Source organism: Acipenser ruthenus, chromosome 14 (assembly GCF_902713425.1).
Source record: "Acipenser ruthenus chromosome 14, fAciRut3.2 maternal haplotype, whole genome shotgun sequence".
NCBI classification, from domain to species: domain Eukaryota; kingdom Metazoa; phylum Chordata; class Actinopteri; order Acipenseriformes; family Acipenseridae; genus Acipenser; species Acipenser ruthenus.
In genome coordinates, this window is record NC_081202.1 from 17,110,219 (window position 1) to 17,134,853 (window position 24,635).

Consider the following 24,635-nt stretch of genomic DNA (forward strand, 5'->3'; position numbering starts at 1 on the left):
GTAAAACTTTAAATAAACGCCCCAGTGTTTATTTACAATATTTGCCAGTTGCCCTGGCGCCTATTGGAGACCTGCGAGTACTGGAGGCCAGCGATGTATTTGAAAGTTCCAGGTTAAAAATGTAAAAAAGTACTCTTTTATTTAGGAAAGAGCACTGAAAGATTGTATTGTGTAAATGTACTACTGAGCTACAGAACAAGTATTGTTCACACTTCGGCTCTGCGTATTTTACCATTTTTCCACAGCTGTTTCCTACAGTGTAGTTTCCTGTTTGCTGTTTTTGACCTAATCTTTTTGTTTGTTACCTTGGTTACCAAGACTGCTGTCTTATTAATGTCATCATGATGTGACTGCATCTATAAAAGGTATATAAATGCATCAGTTGCTTCACAAAACTCTTCTTTTCCATCTGTTTGTTGGATTTGCCTCAGGATAGGGAGATTCTTCTCTTTTGCATTCTATTGCATTTGAGTCATTCTAGTCCAGGTTTATTGGTAACATGTGGGTCACACCAATATTGAGGACATGTTTCAACATATCAACCGGGAATGTATTTGATGTAGCCAAGCAAAATACCACACACAGTAGATATCTTGAATATGTGTGGTTTCTTTGCAAGGTGCACTGTAGTTGTGCCTTTGGCACTGAGCCCTGGCATTGTCCCATAACGGAACTTTGACTGACTGGTGGTGAAGAAGAAATAAGCTTGAGAGGCGAAATCAGATGATTTCAAAGGCTGCTAAAGTTCTTACAGTTATTGTATTACGAGATAGCTCTTTCACTGAAGTATTGTATACAAACTGAACAATTTTAGAGAAGAAGAAAATGGAAGAAGGCAACTCTGAACATGAACCATTTATCTATTTAAAACAATGACCTACTGTATATAAGGCTGAGTGTTATATATTATAATTTCTTGGTAGTAACATTACACTGGGTGCAAATAATAGTATATCATTTTAGCAATATAACAAATGTTCTGTAAGGTTACAAATGGTTAAAACAAGTGGATAAATCTCATTCATAATCACAAGTATAGAAAAGGCTCAAATATTTTCTACAAATATTGAATTATCTAGGTAGTCTGTAAGAAATTAACTCTCATCCTGTACACTCTCTATATATAAGGCTGAGTGTTATATATTATAATTTCTTGATAGTAACATTACACTGGGTGCAAATAATAGTATATCATTTTAGCAATATTTACACATCACTGCTGGGGGCCTTGGGCATGTGTCCAGTTTGCCCATGCCTTAAGATGTCACTGGTTATCACAATGTAACTGTGTAAACATACTTTTCAACAAAAAAAAAACAAAAAAAAACTTTGATCTTTCAGACACTTGATTCCAGCAAATCCTCTATTCTGCAGTCTGGTGTGCAACTTTAATCACCTAACCCAATAGTAATGAAACTGCTTTAATTGAATATTATCGTTGCCTAGGAGAGTGAATAGCAGAGCTACAAGGTATTGAATGATTTTTTATTTTATTTTATAGAGGCAACAAGTGCAACCAAATTAGTTATGCAGATGTATGCAAATACATTTTTGAATGTATTCATCCTCTTAGGTCTGAGTGTCTGAATGAGGATTAGAAATCTGTTCCTTGGTGCTAGGAAGAGGACAACACATAAGAGCTGCACCATCATTACTTATTAGATATTTCTGCTTCATGGTTCATATAACTTTTCCTTAAGAAAAAGAACCAGTTCTATAGTGATACATTTTAGGATCACTTTCCCTCTTACGTCTACAGTATATTAAAGTTGATCAGTATATGAATATATGAGTATGCAAGATTGTTGCCACAAACTTCAGGCTATGGAACTACATAACACTGTCTTCCAATTATATCAGCACTTTTTGGTGATTATTTTTGCATTATTAATTTATTTTACATATTATAAACTTTAACCAGAATAGTGTATGCCAGCTATTTAACTCCAGCATAAACACAGTAAACACATAAGTAACAGCCAGTACATTGCCTAGCATAATAAATGAAGGGAAAGTCTTACTGACTTTAAACAATATAAATATTTGGAAGAAAATATCCATGAATTCGGTCACTGGGTAATGTAAAGTGCTGTTACAACTGCTTAGATATTATAAAAGAACCAATTGCCGTCACAAGGTTGTGGTAAATCAACATGTAATCAATTACAGTATAATCATCAGAAACCTCTTCACATTAAAAGAGGGCTAATCAACATGTGCAGGAGCATCAATCTTGATGACTCGAGGTGGTGTTAGTCATAAGGCACATGCAAGGCAAGTTGTTCATCAACCAAATGCTTTCTAAAAAGGATGTAGTGTTAAAGCCTGGTCTGCACCTGGGGCTTTGCATAACCTAGATTAACCAAGCCATAGTTCAGCGTGATTTCACTTGGGCACCCGTTTCTAATATTTATTTTATTGTTTAGGGCCAGGTTCTGCTCCACTCAGCTCTGACAGCCCCTTGTGTCATACATATAATCATGTGGAGAAGAGCTACAACTTCCAGTTGATGTTGAATGCTGTATTTCTGAGTCAGTATTCTATCACTGCTAATGCTGCTTCAATAAGCTAAGCAATACAACTGCCTCAAGATTACATTTTTCCCCCCAACTTTAATACTATTGAGTTTTAACACCAATTACTCCTAAGCCTATATGGGACTTTCTCCATATTGTTAAACTGAAAAAAGATGTTTAGATGTTTTGTTTGAAGATTAGACCATCCTAATTTATTATATTTGTAAATGACAGTGAGTAAGGATGGTAACAAGAAAACATTTATTTTCTTATTCCTGTAAAGAGTGACAAGCATTTCACAGTTCACATGCAGGGCAGCATGTTAACCCCTAATGAATATTATTGATAATTAAAGTTATCAGAGTTTAAAAACCAAAGACCAGCAGTATTTTGCATTACACTGGACTTGAATTGATTGCAGACTTGAAATCAATAAGCTTGACAAGGTATTGGATTTGGAATTGTAAAGCTCTTTTTCCTTTTTGTTTTTTGGTATTGTTCAATATGTTGTTGTGGGCATGCACTTTATCATTCCTTAGGGCAACTGAAATTTTGGTACCACCAAACCATTTCTTTGCATAGTCTTACTGTATGCCAAGCAGCAACATAAAGTGTGTGTGCTCAGTTGTCCTTGGTTCTAAAAGGTTTAAGCTGGTAAGAACCATTCAAAATACTGTTTGTATTTTCATAAAAAAATATCTCTACCACCTCAAAAATGTATTATGTCCTTTTTGATATCATCCTTTAATCTATTGTTCAACCCTATTCCAGAGTTTCAACAAACTGTTTTTAATCAGGTCATGATTCTAACAATACATAAAACCTAAAAGCACAAACCCACATATTTGTAATATTCCACTTGGAACTGTCTTGCACGAATTCAATAGCAGTAATTGCCTGACTGTCTTCTGGCATTTTCTAACCTGACTTATTGAATGGAAACTGTTATTTTCAGTCAGTCTTGTAGCAAAAGGTACACATCTTGATATATAATGTGAGCCAGCTCACAGGCCAACCCGCAGGGGGTGCGCATGGTGGGCCGGAGAGAGGCTGACAGGACCCAGTAAACAGCACAGGAGGGAAACAGCCTGCCATGATCAGGAGGAGATAATTGTGCTATGGGCTACATGTGCTGATACTTAGGGATGTTAATTAAGGTGATTAGATTAGTCATTGCCTCAGTTGGCCAGCACCTGTAGCCGATGCAATTAACAAGCATCTCCTCCAGCCCAGCCACATAAAAAGGCTGATCGTTACCAGGGAGAGAAGGACAGAGCATTCACTAGACAGGGGAGCGTTACCAGGGAGAGAAGGACAGAGCATTCACTAGACAGGGGAGCATTACCAGGGAGAGAAGGACAGAGCAGTGTTGGAAGCTTTTGTTTGTTTGTCTTGAAAATAGTTTTTTTTTTTAAATACTTCGGTGCAAGATATTTTTTTTTTTTTTTTTTTGTTTGATGTCCTTCAACACGGAAAAGACCCCAAATAAAAGCACTCGGTTCAACCAAACCTGTGTTTGCCTCTGTGATTAATTCCACACTAAAAAGTGGTCCCTGCATTCAGTTAGCTTACTATATATATATCTCTGCAGCTGGAGAGTGAAATTGTCACCACCACTTGACTGTTTTATTTCCTGTCAATAACCAGTCAGGTGCTTCCCCTATTGACTGACATGCATTAAGCCAGTAATATGCTTTGAGCCATAAGACACTTCTGAGGAGAAATGGCCCAGGAAGTACAAATGTCAACAGATAACCCATGGATAAGGCATAGAAACTGAGAGCTTTCTTTAACCCAAAGGGGTACCAGCTATGTTTTTAAATGAAAATACATGTGATATAGCATGTGCTATTCTTTCAAAACTACACCTTTAAAATCTATGTAGCTAAAGGAAGTGAGAAATGGCTAAAATGGATGGAATTATTTTGTTGCATTAAAGTCTCTCTATTGTTATGTGTGATACAACCTTCCGTTTCTATGGATCTGTGGTCCTACATCTGGCTTATGGCCGTTATAATGTTGAAACTAAACCTAATTATATTGGTAAAAATAATGTTTCAAGTGCCATTCGATAATGAGATTTAATTGATTGTTAATTTGGTAATTGGATTTGGTTTTTGCTCTTTTGTTGCACTTAGTTCAAACAGTTAAAATGGTTGTCCCTCATATTGTGGAAATGTTGACATGAGTTCCTCAGAGTTTGAGTTTGAAATCCCACTTACACAGACAAAAAGTGTCTGTTGTAAGTGAAGATAGTAGCAAGGACTGTGTTTTAGATGTAGAACATGAAAGTGGCATTAGAAAAATAAAAATTGAAAAAACAAAGATGAACCAGGAACGGAGAGTAAAGTTATTGATCGTTTTGACAAACCTAAAACAGAAGTACTCGAAAATGTAAGTGGGCCGTAAACTTGTTTGAACAATGGTTAAACGAAAGAAATGCAAAAACTATGTTTAAATCTAACATCTGTGTAATTGATGGAGATTTATTAAGAGATGATGTTCCTGAACCTGTGCAGAAGAAAAATTAGAAGGGGGTGTTTATGTGGAAATTAATTTGTAATTATAAAAACTTTTTTTTTTACATTATGGTAATGTATAATTGTATTACTTTTAGCAAACAATATGAAATGCTAAACTGAAGCCGGTAGCCCTTTTCTAAGTGTTACGTTTGAAATATGTAATCCTATAATTAACTAATTGTTGAAATGATTGTTGCGTAATAAAATGGGATTCGCATTTCTGTTTAATTATTCTGACTGTGGTTTCGTTGACAATTCAACAGTTTTCTGTAGATTTGTAGCACAAACTGTGGATTTGTTAAACAACAATATACCTGCCCCACACTCCCCTTCTCTTCAAAGCCACACAGACACTTTTAGTTAGAAGGTTTGTAGAATTAATCCATTAAAAGATGAAAGGGTGGCATCAAGGAAATGTTTTAAGTATAAAAAATAGACAAAACCAGTAGAAGCTTCCAAACAATTTAATTCAAGATTACTTGTATTATTTATTTCAGTAAAATATAACACTGTGAAAGATGCAGTATAAAAACAATTCCAACATAAAAAATCTTCCTATCTCGAGTACTATCCCTCTGAACATACAATGTGATACATTCTTGAGACCAAATCTGAAAACTACTTACCATGAAACTACTTACATGGTGTTTCAAATTATTATAATCCCTGTCCACCAGCTGAGGAAGCAATACGTTGATAACCAACAGCATTGTGAAAGCCATTCCAAAGAAACACTGCGGAAAAGAAATATGGAAACCAAGTGCAACATATTTAATGCTCTGTGTGACCACACACACATTTTTAACATGTTATGCTTTGCTGGGGATTGATTACAGAAAATATGCTGTGTCCTTATCTCTTAGCAGTGGGCACATCTGTTTCCTTGGAAACATACTAATACACTTGGGCAGCATCAAGTACTTAAATATTACCTTGGCCTTTCACCTGCATGTACTTAATCAGAGAGGTTGGCTCAATGTGTAGACATGTATTATAACCATTAAATCACATAAGATGATTACGATTGATTACAGAATGAAAACCGTATATGATTCCACACTGCTTTATTATTTAACAATATTAAATTACGCCAAAAATAAAAACTTCTTTGAAAGGAATCTATTAATATCTCTTCAAAGTGAAAATATTCCAGCTATGTTGAGGTTTTTTTGGTCATGCATCAGTTAGTAAAGCATGAGCTCATTGTTTTGGACGCATTACATGGATGTAATCTTGCCAATATGATCCTGATTCTTCAGATGTTGATGTTGGTCTCCCTCTGTTCTGCAATCATGAAAACTGCTATAAAACTAATTTAATTATCTGAGGGCAAAAAAAAACACATGGGACTGCCTGGAATTCTATTTGTCATAGTACAATGATTACACAGCATTGTGTTACACTGCACTTTTAAATGTGTTTATTGGAAATTGTCAACCTCAATGCTAATATCTCACAGACAGCTGTCTTTGCTGGATTTGTGTGGAATTCAATTTTCCTGGAAACTGATATTCCTCATAAAATGTGGAACTCCTGGCAGATGCGTAATTAGATGAAACACAGATGATTACAAAAAATATTGAAATTATTTCTTCTACAGTGTTTCCACAGTTGGGTTGAAAATACCATGTAGAACAAAGTCTTTGTGTGAAAGTAAAATAAAACTGTTACTAAAACCTGTGCCTCATTTGTTTGTTGCTCAGTTGTATTTTTCTTCCCAGCAATTCAAGTGTCATTCCCTACACTATGATACCATATACACTGTATAATATTGCTTGAGTGTTTTAAAACTATTATCAAAAGAAACCAAAAGAAACATCTATTCACTAGTCAAAACAGTAATCATGCACATTTTCAGCCACATGTTGTTCAGTTGTGGTCACTTAAATTATAACTGTGTTTACTGTAAATTATTGGTGTTGTAGTTGTAAATTAGACTCGGTGTTGTGAGCATTTGTAAAATGTTGATGCAGTGGCAGCAAAAAACATGTTCCGCATCTAACATCTGGGTTTTGATCACATGTGGCAGGGGACCACTCATATGCGTCACTGAATAAGCAATTACTGACCAAGAAAATCTGAACCTGGAACTCCAACTCTAATTCTGAAATGGCTCTTCCCAATGGGAGTTATCGTGTCTTTGGCCAATTAAAAATGTGCTTCAGGTATTTAGTGACATTGTTATTGATAAAAAGCATTAGGGATGCTGATAATGTCACAATGAACATGACAAATTAAGACATTTTTGCATTCCAGTGAAATCAATCACCTTACAAATTAAAATCACTATTTTACTTTTGACCTGATTTGATATTTCTAGTAAAATGCATATTCTGTATATGATGTAGAGTGTGACAGAACACATCAATGTTCCCATTACAGACATACAGTATAGCATAATCATGTTATTTTAGCATGTTACATTTTCTTGTTATTCTCCTCCTATCCACTTCACAGAATAGACAAAAATGTTAATTTCTAGGTGTTACTCTGTAGCAGAAGTTTGGTGCTTTTGTAAATCAAGCAGTGAATCGATTGTACCTACAAGTGGTAATTCACCAGGCAATCACATGGAAAAATCTAATACAGCATGTGTTGCAATGCACATTTCATTGATTGAAAAATAAGCTGCAGTCACATTGAATGGCACAACTGGACATGTTATCAAAGTGCAATAGACCTGCTGCTTGCATGCACATTGCTAGTTTTAAAATGTGTTTTTTTAATGCACTGTTCTGACTTGTTTTCTACAAAATCATTTCAGCATATCATAACTAATCTCTAGGGTTTTACTGTTTAAAACTACAGGGCTGGTACTATAAGGGAAAGTCTATTTTGTTTCATATATTGTAAACTGCACCAGGAGTACCACATATACACAGACATGTTAAAATAAATCTCTGAAAGTGAGAGTTTGACACCTGTTTGAGCTCTCACTTTGAGGGAGTTATTATCACATTGGCAATATGGGTTTGTTAAAAAGCACAACATAATGCAAAATAAGAAAAGTATAAAGCAAATGAGTTAGATACAGATATATAAAAACGAATCATCATTTTATTAAAATCGAAAGCTTTGGTTTTTATGTTCTAAGGCAGAGGAGACCTCCAGTCTGTCAGTGTGTGACGAAACTGCATTTGTCTCATTGTGGCATTCTAATTTGTGTATTTCACCGCAATTTAGTCTGCAAATCATTAGACAAATGTAAAAAAAAGGGGGTCCTGAATAAAAGCTGATATAACACCACTTGAGGGCAGAGCAGCTGCCAAGCTTTCCTGGTGCCATAAAATACTTTATTGTGTAAATTAAAATAGAAAAAAAGAATGAAAGTTATGGGATAGGAATTAAAACACAATCTTGTCCCACAGACCAATTATACTTTGGCGTAGCAGCAAATGGCATATGTTACACTCTCAGAGAATTTGTAAGTGAATTCATTACCTATATGCGTTTCTTTTCAAATGTAGCATTTCAGAGCAACGTCTTTTTTTTTTTTTATAGAAACTGATAATGAAAACCTTTATTTTAATGTATATTACATTACAATGTGAATCTCTGTCATTCAACAGCATGGGGACTCAAAATCCTGTCATCCCCATTTTTTTAATTTAAATCCACAGCCTTACAAAAAGGCCAGATCAAAACGCTTTAAGACACACCAAATAAAATATACATCAACTGTAGCATGCAAATAAGTACATAAGTATGGTCCATCTTGTAATAGCTATAACTAGAGCCAGCATTGAGTGTACTTGGAAACAACTGTCTCCATCGATTTTTATCCACTCAACTGTTATATTCTCATAATCATGATGTCCTGTAATTGGCTTAAATGAAAACTGAAGTCACAAAAAAAAATATCAGAAAATATCTGGTGTATTTTGCCCCCTTCATTTTGAAAATCTCAGCTTTCCCTCAATGTTCAGACCTTTTCGCAGTTTTAAGGTCTCCACACACCAGACGCGATGTGATTTTTTAATTGCAGACGAGACACTTTCGCAGCAACGTGACCGTACACAACAGAAGCGACAGGACTATACACACCAGAAGCGACACAGAGGCGATGCTACAGGTTTGAAAACTGCCAGATCTATACAACTGTCTATACAAAATTGCTATTGACAAAACTATGATCAAGACTGGTACATGTTCTTCAACATGATGTAGTAATTACGAGTGTCTTCTTTGATGGTATTTCAACACATATGGCAATAAATCATACATACCGGGCTTAACCAGTTCCTTCGAAATAGACCCCAAGGTCGACGGTTCGAGTCCAGGCTATTCCTTTGCCGACCAAAGATGGGAGCTCCCAGGAGGCGGTGCACAATTGGCCGAGCGCTGCCCGGGGGGAGGGAGGGTTAGGTCGGCCAAGGTGTCCTCGGCTCACCGCGCACCAGCGAACCCTGTGGTCTGGCCGGGCGCCTGCAGGCTTGCCTGTAAACTGCCCAGAGCTGCATTGTCCTCCGACGCTGTAGCTCTGGGTGGCTGCATGTTGAGTTTGCAGTGTGTAAAAAAGCGGTTGGCTGACAGCACATGCTTCAGAGGACAGCATGTGCTCGTCTTCGCCGCTCCCAAGTCAGCGTGGGGGTGGTAGAGGTGAGCTGAGCTAAACAAAATAATTGGACGCTACTAAATTGGGGAGAAAATAACAAACAAAAAAAAATTGGCGACTATTAAATTTATAAAAAATAAATAAATAAATAAAAATAATAAATGGATTCCATATATTGTCTTTATAATTGTGATGACCTTTGCCATAAAGCTCTAGGTATTTTTTCAACGGCAAGTATTATTGTTTACTCCGTCATTTTGGATGGTGCTGGACCACGTGCATTGAAGCTGTTCTCTGAATGCTCAATGCCCTAGTTGACGCACGTAAAATCGCAAAAAATACGATTCAATTCTATTTATTTTGTGTCGCTCCAGTGCTGCTCCCATGTCGCCTGTCGCGTGAAAAATTCTTATCAAAAGTATATGTTATATTAATTTTGTCACATCGCTGCACAGTTTTGCTTGCCGCATCGTGTCTGGTGTGTAGCAGCCTTTATCCATTTATATAAATGTCTTGTTTCTTCCCTTTTTTTTACCTGTGTCAGTCGGTGCAGATTAGAGTTGTGATTACAGCTTGTGTTTGTTCGACTGGCACTTTTGTTATCTGACTTTTCTCAAACATGCTAAATAAGAGATAAGGCACCACTTGACCCCTATTACAGGATCTTATACGAGTAGATTTTCTAAGCTTATTTTAGTCTGAAAAGAAAATCCACTCTCCCACTTTCTGCTAGTCAAGTATACAGTATGCAATGTAAATGTCCAGGATTCAGATATATTCAGATATGCCTTGGAAATATCACTAGAATCTGGAAACTGACTTAGCAAGGAATATTGGTGAGCATTGGCCTCACTTTTTGTACTCTTGCACAGGGCCTCGCAGTGCTGCTTGGAGATTGATATCTAAACACTAAAGATAATAGGCTAAGCACTGAGTAACTATTTCTTTTTTCACAGCAGAGGTTTTATGGTGCATCCCAATATATTTAACAAACAAAATAACAATGCATACTTTTGAAAATGTGTCTAGTTTTCCTGATTTTGTCTGTTATGATTTGTATTTGTTACTACTTTTTTCAGTTTTGTATTACAGTATTACTCATTTAACTATTACTTTTTTATATATTTTTACCGAAACACTGCCCTATACCAATCGAATAATTTCAGTGTGTTATACTGAAAAATAAGAATCTACTGCATATTAATCTAGTTTACTGGTCTGCTTTCGTCCTTAACTACAAGAGTTGTCTAGTTATGAGTGGGTGTTTCTTTCCTAGACCTGAACTGAAAGAATTAAATCATTCATTGAATGCCTTTGTTTCTTTCATGCTTTCGTTATGGTACTGTGAAAGTATGTCACAAAATGCCCACTGAGAGGAGAGAGCACTTGCTGGTTGGAGGAGGTTACAAAGCTGCATTCAACCACCATAGTGGCTCCAACTGTTCTATAGACTAGATTGCTGACTCCATAGGAAGCCCAGGGAAACTGGAGACGTGAAATAAGCCACCTGCCATATGCTACATATGAAGATATATGTTGTAATAATAATAATATATAACTGTATTACTTATTTGAAAAATGTATGGAAGAATTATTTAATATAATCAGCTGTGATATTAGAATAGATTCATATTTGTTTGAATGCGGTACAAGAATATATATTTTTTAGCCCAGCTCCCAAGCGCTTGCAAATATTTATTTATTTTTAAGAATTTGCATCTGAAGATAAAAAGCACAAGTTTTGATCCTCTGTGTACATGAAGTTCAAATCCTGTAATCAGGGCATAAGAAATACCTCTTCTCTCTGAGCAATATTACACAAGCGCGACACAAATTGCAGGATTTAAAAATAAACAGTATAAAATATTCATGTATCTGCAGCTAGAGCAAAAAAGCAGAACTAAAACCAAAGGGATTAGCAGCCTCAGATCAGAGGATCCAATGCCTTGTTGTTGCTATCCTCATCACTATCACAATACTGTGCTTTGCCTAGAGTTTACCAGGGTTATCTGCCCAGTATCTCATTGTGTGTAAATGTTTTAGTCAGATATCACTACCATTTGTTTTAAAATGTTTATTATTATTATTATTATTATTATTATTATTATTATTATTATTATTATTATTATTATTATTAACTAGTTGAGGTATGTGGGATTCAAACACAATCTTCTTAAGTACTGAATTAGTTGGGTTTATTTAATTTATGTGCCCCACTTCAGTCACTTCATTAACTAGAACTGCTTTTGGTTTTTTTTGTTACTGCTAATAAACTCTTGACACTGTGGTACCATCCAAAACTTACATTTTAAAACATTTTTTTTTTCTTTTTCATTCATTGAACTTGTAAGTTTACATGATTGATTCATAACGTGTGGATAAATGACAGATTACTTTATAAAACTAAATCAATGTTTTCATTCTTATAAAAATTGACAAAATGGAATTAAATGTCAGAGAAAACCAATCGAAGATAAATCTTTGTTTCGTTAGATACCTCGCTATCATAAGCCTTTCTTCAGGGAGGGAGAGGTTTATTAAGGGCAGTTTTATCTTGGTATCATTATTAAATAGAAATAGCCAGATTGTCTAATAGTTGAGGGAATAAAAAATACAGATTTTCGGTTATTAAACTAAAAGTTCCAGGCTTTTGAAGGCTATCATTAAAACATACAGTAATAACAAGTGTTTTATAATTGTTCCTAATTACAGCTAATTATAACTGTTCAATTATATAGCATATCAATAATAACTAACAAGGTGTAAAGAAGTGTCAAAGGTTAGTCATTATAGAAACAAACACGTGTGTATGCATTACAGTATTATACATTCTTACAGAATTATTACTGAAAAAAATGCATCTCAAACGTCAAACCCACACTAAAACACCACAAGTGAAGTTGTAACACATGTGGTATGTGTCTTGTGCAATGGTACTGCATATAGGCACATCCAAAAAGATAAGGTATTTTGCATAGTCAGAGAATGCAGGTTTGTGTCCTTGCTGTATCTTCACGAGGGAACTCTTTGGGATTGTTGTAACTCCCCGTGCTACAGTGCCCCCTACTGGCCTGGTGCCAGGTGAGTTCAGGTTTGCTGGGCTGGTATTGTAGTTTGCCAAGATCTACTGCAGAACTCACTGGTAAAAAGAGGCCATTGGCTTGGCAGTGGGAATGGAGGTCAGCTCCCTTCAGTTGTCTTGAGCTGTTGTAGAGAGTTGAGCGGTGCCTGAGCGGTGATTTGAAAGAACATAATTTGACTGAATAAAAGAAAATAGGTTACTAAGCTAAACATTTTATTAAAACCTACACCATGTGGACTCACTTTGTCATCATATGTGCCAATTTAAGTCATATGTAAGTTATGATTATTATCCTTTGCCCTAATGAACAGCCCATAACAAAATACATTGATTTACCAGGTAAGCTAATCATTACACAGGGCTTGAATTTCATTTTTGTGTGCTGGGGGGATTTCAAAATTTTAGGAGGGGATGGCAAAATAAAAGGCATTTTTGCATATAAAAAAAACTATATATATTTTACTGCATCATCATTCACACTGGTGTTGCTTTAAAATAAGCTGCTTTCGGGGTTCAGTCCCGAAATAATAAACACGGTATTAAACACACATACAAAACACAGACAGAGTGAGTGCTGTAGTGCTCGTGGTGAAATACAGTTTACTCATGCACAGTGGTGAAGTGTTGTCCATAGGGATGTCATGGTCTAAAATTTTGACGGTATGGTAACCATCAAAAGCAGAGCAAGGGTAGAAATGTAAATGTTTTATTTTTCTTATTTATTGTGCAGAACATTAATATCTAATATCATACCACAAACTCTAATTTGTATCTTTAAGGTCGTAGTTAATGATCTGCATCAGCTGTATTTTTAGATATGGAATGTCTTTCACCAACTGTATGATGAATATTTGTGTCTTCCTTGTGTTACTTTAAAATGCTTTATAGCTCTTGCTCTAAGATTTTTCACTTTACTAATGCATCTTTGCAAAGGCTTGCTGATTTTATAGTGTAGCCTCAATGATTTTTCTATCCCTTAAAATATATGTGGGTAAATGAAGCCTAATGTGCCATTTCCAAGTGCTGTGTCATTCCTCTAGGACTGAGTTCATTTTCCTTCTTGAAGACTAGATAAGTGTGTTTTAATGAGTGGAAATACTTAAATTCAGGTACTTCAGAGTACATGGTATTCAACTATATAAATATCATGACTTCAAACGGAAGGTTAGCTAATAAAGGAAGTCCTTTTTTTATATGCCGTCTTGTAACATACAGTATGTGCTTAAAAATAAATACTGAAAAGTCAAGGTAGGTTACGTGAACAGTCTTTTCAGAAAACAATATTTTCAGAATAGCTCATTCCAATGCTTCACATTAACTGCAAGAAAAGTAATCCACAATGGAATCATTCCTCATTAGGATACTGCCTTAGAGGCATGATGTTGTTTCAGGAGAGAGAGAGAGAGAGAGAGAGAGAGAGAGAGAGAGAGAGAGAGAGAGAGAGAGAGAGAGAGAGAGAGAGAGTGTATTTTTTGTATTTAAAATCTAATAAGCATATTAAAAACAAGTACAGCATCTTGGCTCTTACAGCCATTTACGTTGTTCATTAACTAAAACAATAAAAAAACATTTCTCTCTGAGTGCAGAATGGGCAAGAGTCAGACACCGCAGGGTTTAGAATACTAATACAAGCATTCACTGCAACAATAGTATGTAAAACCCTCCACTGCAGATCCCCAGCTCTCTCATTTAAAGGTACAGGCTGCTCCAGGCTGTCTCTATCTCCTCCCCTACTCTCCACTGAGTGTCAGGGAGCTGTTGGAGCTGTGTCTGGTGTTGCTCGTTACAAAGTCTTTCCTTTGACAATGTCCAGAGGGAGATCACTCAGGCCCTGCAAGCTCAGCAGGGGACCCTGAGGGCTGTTGGTGTCTTTAAGAGCAGGGGTGACTAGCATGCACGGAAAGGGTTGCTGTATGTTAGAGAGCTGGCACCCCTCAAAGTTCTCTCAGGAGCAACAGCCCCTCTGTAAGCAGGGCAGCGCAGAGCTGACAGAGGAGCCTCTCCACACAGTGCACTGAGCGCAGGCTCTCCGCACTCCGCCAGCACAGCAATGGCAAGTCCAGCAAGTGGCGCAGCTATATGACCCCAGAACTGGTCAGCAAGTGAGTGAAGGTAGGAAAGTGGGTGGCCTCAATGTCATCAGCATATGCTGAGAGCTGAGGGGGGGTGTGCATTTTGGAAGAGACAGCCCACTAATTACTCTGCGCAATTACTCTGGCAGCAGTGTGGAGTAGTGGTTAGGGCTCTGGACTCTTGACCAGAGGGTCGTGGGTTCAATCCCTGGTAGGGGACACTGCTGCCTGACGCCTCTCTGTGCAGGGAAGGGTGCGCGCAAGCCTCTGTTGATCTTCAGCACAGTGTGAATGTCACTGAATAGCACTGGATTCATGGCTACAAAGTCAGGGCTGAAACCGAAGGCCTGCATGGTCCTCCACAAATACTGATGCTCAACCTTTCAAAAGCCTTTTCCTGGTCCAGTGAAATCAAATGAGTATTTAGTCCCAATAGCCTGGAGACTGCCAAAACATCCCGAATTAGAAAAATATTGTCCAAAATTGACCTGTTGGGCACACAGTGCGTTTGGTCAGAGTATACCACAGACACCATGACCTCCCTCAGTCTGTTGGCCAGTGTTTTAAAAAGCAATTTGTAGTCTGCACATAGCAGGGCAACAGGTCTCCAGTTCTTCACTTCACTCAGGTCCCCCTTTTTGGGCAGCAGGTGACAACTGCCGTCCTACAGCCGAGTGGCAATTTTTTTCCCGCCAGACTTTCCTTGAACACTGACAGCAGATCTTCCTCAAGCAGGGAACACAAAGCTTATGAAAGTCCACTGGGAGCCCATCAATGCCAGGGGCTTTGCCATTTTTCAGGCCTTGCAGTGCTGCTGTAAGCTCCTACAGCATGAGCACCCTCTCCAGGCCACCCTTGTCTTCAGGGACCTGTGAAATCCCTTTGTGGAAGCTGTATGTGCTGGCTGCCTGTTCCCCTGCCTCAGTGGAGAAGAGCTGTTTATAGAACTGCACAGCCCTCCTGCAGATCTCTCCCGGCTCTCGCAGCTCACGCCCCTCCTCTGCCCGCTGGCAGTGGATAAGCTTGCTCTGGCTCTCTTTCTTCCCCAGATTGAAGAAATACTGCGTGGAGGCATCAACCTGCGATACACTCTGGACCTTTGTGTCCAACAGGTCATTCAGCAACGTGTTTTTATTTTTTAGGTCTACAATCATCCTGCTATTAGGAGTGGACTCCAGAGCTTGTTGGAGCTCCAGAATGTCCGTGTCCAGTGCTCTCATTGACTCATTGATGGCTTTGGTGACGCTCACAGTGTCCCACCACTGCCTAAGGGAATTAAAAGAACTCTGCTACGCCCTGGTTAAAATGGTATTAAAGTGCCAATGAGAACTGCGTGCTTTTACCGATGATATGAATACACTGGAAACCACAAGGCAGTGATCAGACAGGCCAGTTGGTGTAATAAAATGAGATTTAAAAGTCTTTTATTAAAGTCTCCAGACATCCTGGAGTTCGCACTTTTGCATTATCTTGCGCATCTCCCTTGTGTGGCTCTATGTGATTCCTGTCTAGTTTGTTGTTTTCAGTACAGTTGAAATCACCACCCATATTCTTCAGAGCATTGTCTAGGGATTAAAAAAAGTACTTTTTCCCTACCATCAGTAGGTGCGTAAATATTAATAAAAACTAGAGTCTTCTGCTCGATTACCACCCTCACTACGAGCAGGAGTCCTGTGACTACCTCGTCAACTGTAAAAGAAACTGGTTTAAAATTCTCACTGAATAAAACTGCCACTCCTGCACTCCATTTCTTCATCCTATCAATTTGATTTTTGTTGTCGCTATGGGTTTCTAGTAAAAAAAAGTAACATTTAAATATTTTTGATTAATATATTTCAAATACAGCAGCTCTTTTCAGCACATCTCTACACCCATTTATATTTAAGCTCCCGATTTTAAACAAAAAAAAAATTCAAAAGAGAAACATAGGAGAAAGGAAAAACAGAAACACAGAGATAGAAAAAAAGAAAACCTGTCTTATTCATTTTGGTCTTGCTTTTTTTGACCTGACCTGAGTTTTAAAGATTAATGACAAGCCTCCATCTCTCCTGATACCTAAAACTTTCTCTGCCTAAACTTTTCTTCATTAAATATTTAACAGAGCTAACAAAAAGTTCCATGTCAGGGAAAGACTCCTCTAGTACCACTCCTCGCTTCCCCTTGGTCTGCTCTAAGAAGTGTCTTATGCTGCGCAGGCTGTATCCGCCTCTAAAGCCCTGGCTGGCTGATGACCCCAAGGCGAGAGTCTCTGGTGGCTGTGCTTGCAGCTCATACACTCCAGCGTTGATGAGATCAGAGAACACATTTCCAAATTAAAACCTAGAAAAGCAAATGGCCCCGATCGGATCATCAATGAGATGCTGAAGCACAGCAACTCTGACCTGCAGGAAGCTCTGCTGAGGCTGTTTAACCTTGTCCTGCTCTTTGGACACTTTCCTAAGCAGTGGGGAGACCACAGCCTCTCATACAGCTACCTTGGCCTCACATGAAGCGCATCAGGAGGTTACAATCTGGAAATCAAAACACTAAAAGAGAAAGCTCTCAGAGCATACTACACCATTAAAAAGCCATTGGCTGCATTTAATCCTCCTACAAAAGTATTACTCGGGCTGTTTAACAGTATAATTCGGCCTGCTTATGGGAGTGAAGTCTGGAGTACAACCATGAGTGCAGATTACTCAAAGTGGAATAAAATCCCCACAGAAATCACACACCTTCTGTTCTGTAAAGAGGTCCTGCACACATACAGAGAATCCCCCAACAACGGCTGCAGAGCAGAGCTGGTGAGAGTCCCTCTGCTAATCCCCATAAGAAAAGAATAATTCAGTTCTGGTTCCACCTAAAACAAAGTCTCAGGTAGTGCACTTAAACCATCTTTGTACTCATACATGGCATCCGTCTCATCCAAAACGGGCATGAATATCCAAGAGAGCCCTGGCACTGAGTCTATCAGACATAAGGCACTGAAAGAAACACTAGGCTTTGCCCTGGTAGAAAACTCCACCCTCTACTGGAAAGAACAGACACCAAAACAAACTCCACCTCTACAGTTTTCTCACAAGAGAATACACCCTGGCAGAGTATGTAAATATCATCAAGAACCCCAAAAACAAACACCTATTAACTAAATACAGAATCAGTGACCACAATTTGGGTATTGAAACAGGCAGGCACAGAGTACAGTGGAGACCCATAGAGGAGCGATTCTGTACCCAATGCCACAGTGGAGAGATTGAGACAGAGACCCACTTCATCCTGCACTGTGAGATGTAGAGAGCGCTGAGAGAGAGATACTCCCTCAGACTAGCAGACAGAATAGAGGGCTTTCTGCTCCAGAGTGAAGAGGAGAAACTGCAGGTCTTACTGGGTGAGGGGGAGCAGTAAAGCCGCAGAGTTTGTAGCATCCTGCCACAGGGCCAGAGACACATAGTAGATGAGCCCGACTCAGATATAATTGTTTATTTCATGTCTGTTATTTTGTGTTAATGCATTGTATCTTTGGCAATACTTGTTGAACTTGTCATGCCAATAAAGTATCTATTTTTCTAAGACTTTATATTTAGCATCTTCCATAGTGTAGTTACTTTCATGAAATAACATATTGCACCAACCTTTCCAGATATGCATGACTTGCTGCTTGAAATAGGTTGCAAGCACACGCTGCTCTATGTAATTCACAAGGTTTACAGCACTAATCTCACAATGTTCATATATTATTTCATAGTGGCTTTGTAGCTTCTTCTGAACTAATGTATTTGTATTATTTTATTTCTGTAGACAGGACCACTCTGAACTGTCTGGAACTATACAAAGGTAAGCACATCCTTCTTCTAACATTGATGTGTAAAATAAGGCTGAGATAATGTTCTTGCTTTTCTTTCAATGTATGTCTTGATACCAAGAATTCAATGTATATATGGAGTATGCTGATTTTCCAGTCTTTCACAGCAGAGTATATCTGAACAAAATTTGGGAAACAAACAGGATCTACTTTAGAACAGATCAAGTGTGCATCTTCGGTAAGGACCATAAATAAGCGCTGAGGTTCTCCTATTGTGATTCTTCTCAGGTTCACCTAATTTAATTATGCCTATTTCTTAATTTATGTAGAATGAGAATAGGGGTTTTAAATCAAACGCTCACTATGCTATATCCAAGGAGAATTGTTTTTGTTTTTCAAAATACTCCCTAGCAAGACATTGCCAAACAAGCTACATAGGACAGTGCTTCCAAGATTGAGACCACCTTGCTTTTCCCACAGACCATGTTCAGTCATTCCATGACAGCATATTTCTACTGTTCTTTAAACCCATATAGTTTGTTTCTGAATAAATTGTCAAAAGGAGCATTATTTTTATCTAGGCCATTTTCCTTTTTATTTTAACTATTGAAGTTTGCACAGCAGAAGAGCCTTTAAGGTTTGTACCTAATTTACAAATGGGACCTAGCTGAGACAACAACATTATAGCACTACAACTGTTAAATTCTCAATAAGGATACCACAGCAAATGTATTTAAAGAACAGTTTTCAGTAGCAAAGATTTAGAATTGCTTAACTTGTCTCTCTTAATGTCATTGTCACTTGAAAGGCATTTATCCTCTTACAAAATTACATTCAGTATCTAAATACTGTAGGCTAATGACATAATAATATAAAGGCTTCAAGCTTTGATATGTACTGTATTACATTAATGTAACACATACTATCATATAACTGGAACAAATGCATACAGCATTCAATATATGTTGTTCGGTATTGGAATGATAAGACTAATGCTATAACTGTACCTTAATGCAGGTTTTGTGTTTATAAAACTATACAAGTCATCTTATTTTAACTATTTCTGATACCATTCATTAAGCTATCTTACAATGGCCTTGTACAAATAACATGCTTGTTTCACAACTTCTACAGACAGAAGCATACAGAAATAAAGCCACAAGCACTGCAATGTCTAGCACTGAATAACTGAATTATTGTTATTTTTTGTTTTACTGGTTCTCCTTTTGGAATTTATCTTCCATCCATTCAGAATGACAAGGTGAATCACAGCATTCCAAATTCCACCACCTTACTGAACAGATGCAGGGCTTGATCTAAGGAAATGAATGATCTGATATTAGCTATATCGCGTATTCACTGAATAACTGATTTATTTTAAATATGTATTCAGTGTGTATGGCATGTAAGTTGTAAATACACTGTAGTATTTGAAATAAGAAACGGGTTGGCCCAAATTGTCTTGGCCAAATTCTCATCTTATATGTTTGTAATGTCTGTGTGCATACAGCCAATACTTGTTCACTGGTTTAGTTCTGTAGTTTGCAGCCCTGTTGTGTCTTACCAGAGCATAACCGTAACAAGAATGAAGTGGTGTCTTGATAACCATGTTATATACTGTATGAAAAATGTTACTTTTGACAACATAATAGTCTAAATATATACAGGTGTATACAATATATAAAGGTTTTTACCCATAATGTTAAAATGACAACATTACGCTTCCATGTGTTTAGGGGATCAAAAATAAACTTTTTTTAAAAAAGCTACATGACTTACTTTTATAAATCTATTTATGAATGTGTGACCTATAAAAAGCTTTTCTCTGGTCATGAAGTCTATTATTAATATTTAAATGGAACACGATAAAGAAATTACATAAATGATCTCTGTAGTTCCTTCCACTCCATTTTGGCTGTAGTACAAATGTCTATCAAGGGACATGCTTTTAAATTTTCATGAAGACATGGCCTCATTTTTGAACTTTTGTTTTCTTTGATTCTCTTTTAGCTAAGTTATGATAGTCAAATCAGAGGTCACGCTTTTACTTCAGAACACAAGGACACATACACTTTGTAAATCGAACTCTAAGGGCCCAATTTTGAGGAAACGTGGTAAAATGAAAAAGTAAGGGCAAAGTGCTTTCCGTTTGCGCTGGATTGCAGCTTCCCCTTCATGTTGTGATTTTGAAGGGAGTCTGAGCTGGGTGCTGGTGGAATTCCATTAGAGCTGACCAATGAAGATCAAGTGGGAGTCAGAAGCTGCAGTGCAAATCAGGAGCAACTGGCATTCCCTTTTATTCCTTTTTGCCTTTGCTGTGATGAACAAAAAATAGCTTTATTGCCATAGCACCATTTGTTAATGTAGTATTTAGAAATATTTACAATCATTGAACACTTTTGGCATATGAGACTGCAGTGTTTCATTATATTCATAAACATGATTTTGTACTTACAGCCCTTAAATTTGAATATGCACTTATTATTTTAGATCAGCTCTAAACTGTATGAAGGCCTGGTCTGCTCCAGCCCCACTACACCCCTTGTAGTCTGTGTCATAAAGCAGAGCTGTATATCATATACAGAATGAGTCTATAACATTGTTTCTGATGTAGCATACTAGAATATAAATGAGGTCATACAATAGATCAAATGCACTGCGAGCTGAAGAAATGAATAAATGTGTGTACTGCAAACATACATTTCGTTATTTGCTAATCAAATACATTATTCGAAATGATTAGCTTTTCACAGTATCACTAAGGCTTAGGTATAACTGATGTCTTTCCAATATAGCTTTTAGAACGTCACCAAAGTGACATTGTAAGGGCTTCATACATTTTAATGCTGCTCTGAAAAATTCTAACAAACAAAAATTGCTCAAAGCTAACATGCAAATGAAGCCACACCCCGAAAGTTATGCCGACCACTGGCACTAAAGCAGACGGGGCAAGTCACGTAAATCGCATTACAGGGCAAAGGCATTTTGCACAGTGTTTTTTCATCACAATCAGGGTCAATCATGTTTTGCTCTTGCGTTAGAAGTTTGCCCCATCGTTAGTTGTATTGTAGTTGCCTAATATTTGAGGAGTGTTCTGGAAAACTAATTTTGCTTAATTTTACAGTTACTTTATAAAGATGCGGTAGAAAAAGTCAATAACCCACAGACATTTTGGTTCTCAGAAAAGTGGATTTGGCCAGTAAAATGACACAAGGCTAGGTTATCTAAAGAAAGATTCCCAGAACACGCCTCATTTGTCTATGCTATATTACATATTGCATATTTCAAATGCATGGCCTTGAAACAATTAGAGTTATCAGGAGCTCAAACACACAGAACTTTATACATTTTTTTTAAAAATGTTTTGCCAACAATTCACTTTTGTATTCCCAGCTGCAGGAATCATCTATTTCAAACAAATTTCATAACACATTCCTAACTCTGATAAATTCAGCATTTTGTGTACTTCATGACTTTTTAGAACATTTACATTAGTTTGTGGATTGGCACAGTGGAAGAATTGGTTGTTAATTACAACCATTTACAGTTATTATGTTCTCACAGAGAAAACAACTTATAATTACTGACCTGGCACCATTGAACCAGTGAATAGTATTCATTAGTGCTCAAGATTACCAATTGTTCCCAATGCTGTATTAAAAAATGATCGACAATTATAATTAAAATATGACCTGAAGATGTTCAAGAGGATGCTGTAGTTACTATATATATATATATATATATATATATATATATATATATATATATATATATATTTCATTGATGGTTGATATTTAAGTAATAAAACATTGTTACTATTCAATTATACTATCCATTTATTTTGTAACCTAAATACCATTTTTGTTTTTTTCATAGCCAGTGTGGACATTTAAATTATTTTATAAGATACTTCATATTGTCAGCTTCTGGGCAGACTCATGATTGTATTTGCAGCCTTCTGCTGCTGCAGACTATAAATTAGTATTGGTATTACACTACTATCATTGGCTTCTTCCACTGGCAGTCAAATGTTTGAATGACAATAGGCTGAACCTGTTCTCTAGTCAATAAAAGATCTCTGTATTTGTTTTATCTGTTGGTTGTTGTTTGGTTTGTCAAGAGAGAGTGTACTTAATCATGTCTATGTGTACTCAATTGTGCATCCTCAATTGCTTTTGTATGGATAGAGGCCAGCCAATCAGAGGGCGAGATTTTTGCCAGCTGTAGCTGAATTCTTAATACTCACCAGTTAAACTGCAATATCTACAAACACATATTGGAATTCAAAATTGTATAATGTGACCTCTTAAATGAGACCTTACAGTCTCTTGGGTTTCTTTAAATTGGAAAGTACTATAGTTCCTGATTATAATAATTCACCCACTAGCCAGCCGCCTGCTGTTGTCCTATCTGGCACCCATTTCTGTATTTTAATGTTATATTACGGATGTGACAATGTATGTGTACTTTTTGTTCCAGCAGCATTTTCCTTTATCATTCCTTTTGTAGTTAAATTATTTCAATAAATATGTTTACCCTGAAATCTAAGCAATAAATAACACTTGGGTACATTATGATGATAGTGAAGGATTGTGGGACAAGACCACGGGTCGAGATAATGTACATACCCAAGTATTTTATATTGCTTAATTTCAGGTTAAACCACAAGAGCCTTTTTAATAAAAGACATTGCCACTCTCATTGCCAACTTGTTGGCTATATTATATACCATGACCGTGGGGGATAAGTAGTCACAACACAAGATTTTCATGTAGTTTAAAAATATATATATATTATAAATATATAATTACAAATATATTATTTATGGTTTATAAAGTGGAAGAAAAGAATGGCATCATTTACCTCAACACATGTATTAAAGATTAAAAAATAAATAAAAATAGCCTGTAATAAAGCAAAATAAAACTCAACAATCTGATATTCCAGTGTTTATTTCCCAGAAAACTCAATAAAAACCACTGGGGACATTATAAAATTGAAAATACCAAATCTCCCAAGTGATTTAAAACTGAAAGTGAATGCAAGATTCAAATATATATATTGACAGTGCTCTTTGCCTCTGGCACAGATGCACCCCAATTACAAATTGATTTTATCTTTTGAGTGGATACAAACTTCTGTGCAGTCTTGTGGGAAAACAAGCACAGTGACCATTTCCATAATGTCTGGCAACATTAATTATTATTATTTTATTATTTATTAGCAGATGCCCTTATCCAGGGCGACTTACAATTGTTACAAGATATCACATTAACTTTACATATAGTTACCCATTTATACAGTTGGGTTTTCACTGGAGCAATCTAGGTAAAGTAACTTACTCAAGGGTACAGCAGCAGTGTCCCCCACTGGGGATTGAACCCATGACTCTCTGGTCAAGAGTCCAGAGCCCTAACCACTACTCCACACTGCTGCCCTGATTAATAGTTTTAGTTTTAGGTGATGGAGGAACCAATATGTAGATACACAAGGATTATATATATATATATATATATATATATATATACAGCTCTGGAAAAAATTAAGAGACCACTGCAAAATTATCAGTTTCTCTGGTTTTACTATTTATAGGTATGTGTTTGGGTAAAATGAACATTTTTGTTTTATTCTATAAACTACTGACAACATTTCTCCCAAATTCCAAATAAAAATATTGTCATTTAGAGCATTTATTTGCAGAAAATGACAACTGGTCAAAATAACAAAAAAGATGCAGTGTTGTCAGACCTCGAATAATGCAAAGAAAATAAGTTCATATTCATTTTTAAACAACGCAATACTAATGTTTTAACTTAGGAAGAGTTCAGAAATCAATATTTGGTGGAATAACCCTGATTTTCAAGCACAGCTTTCATGCGTCTTGGCATGCTCTCCACCAGTCTTTCACATTGATGTTGGGTGACTTTATGCCACCCCTGGCGCAAAAATTCAAGCAGCTCAGCTTTGTTTAATGGCTTGTGAAGTTTTCTTCCAGGACAACCTTGTACTTGGCTTGATTCATGCGTCCTTCACAAAGATAAATCTGCCCAATTCCAGCCTTGCTGAAGCACCCCCAGATGAATCCAATTTTCAGCTTTGCCCAACAC

At 36.9% G+C, this 24,635-nt stretch overlaps 1 protein-coding gene across 2 annotated transcripts in view; it reads left to right on the forward strand.

The window, feature by feature from the left end:
* The window catches only part of celf2 (cugbp, Elav-like family member 2), a 174,245-nt gene that overhangs the window by 15,384 nt on the left and 134,226 nt on the right, over window positions 1-24,635 (forward strand). For both annotated transcript variants that reach the window (XM_034033470.3, XM_034033466.3), the window contains exon 2: window positions 18,525-18,560. In XM_034033470.3, the coding sequence (XP_033889361.1) occupies window positions 18,525-18,560 (36 nt within the window). The remainder of the gene's footprint in view (window positions 1-18,524; window positions 18,561-24,635) is intronic.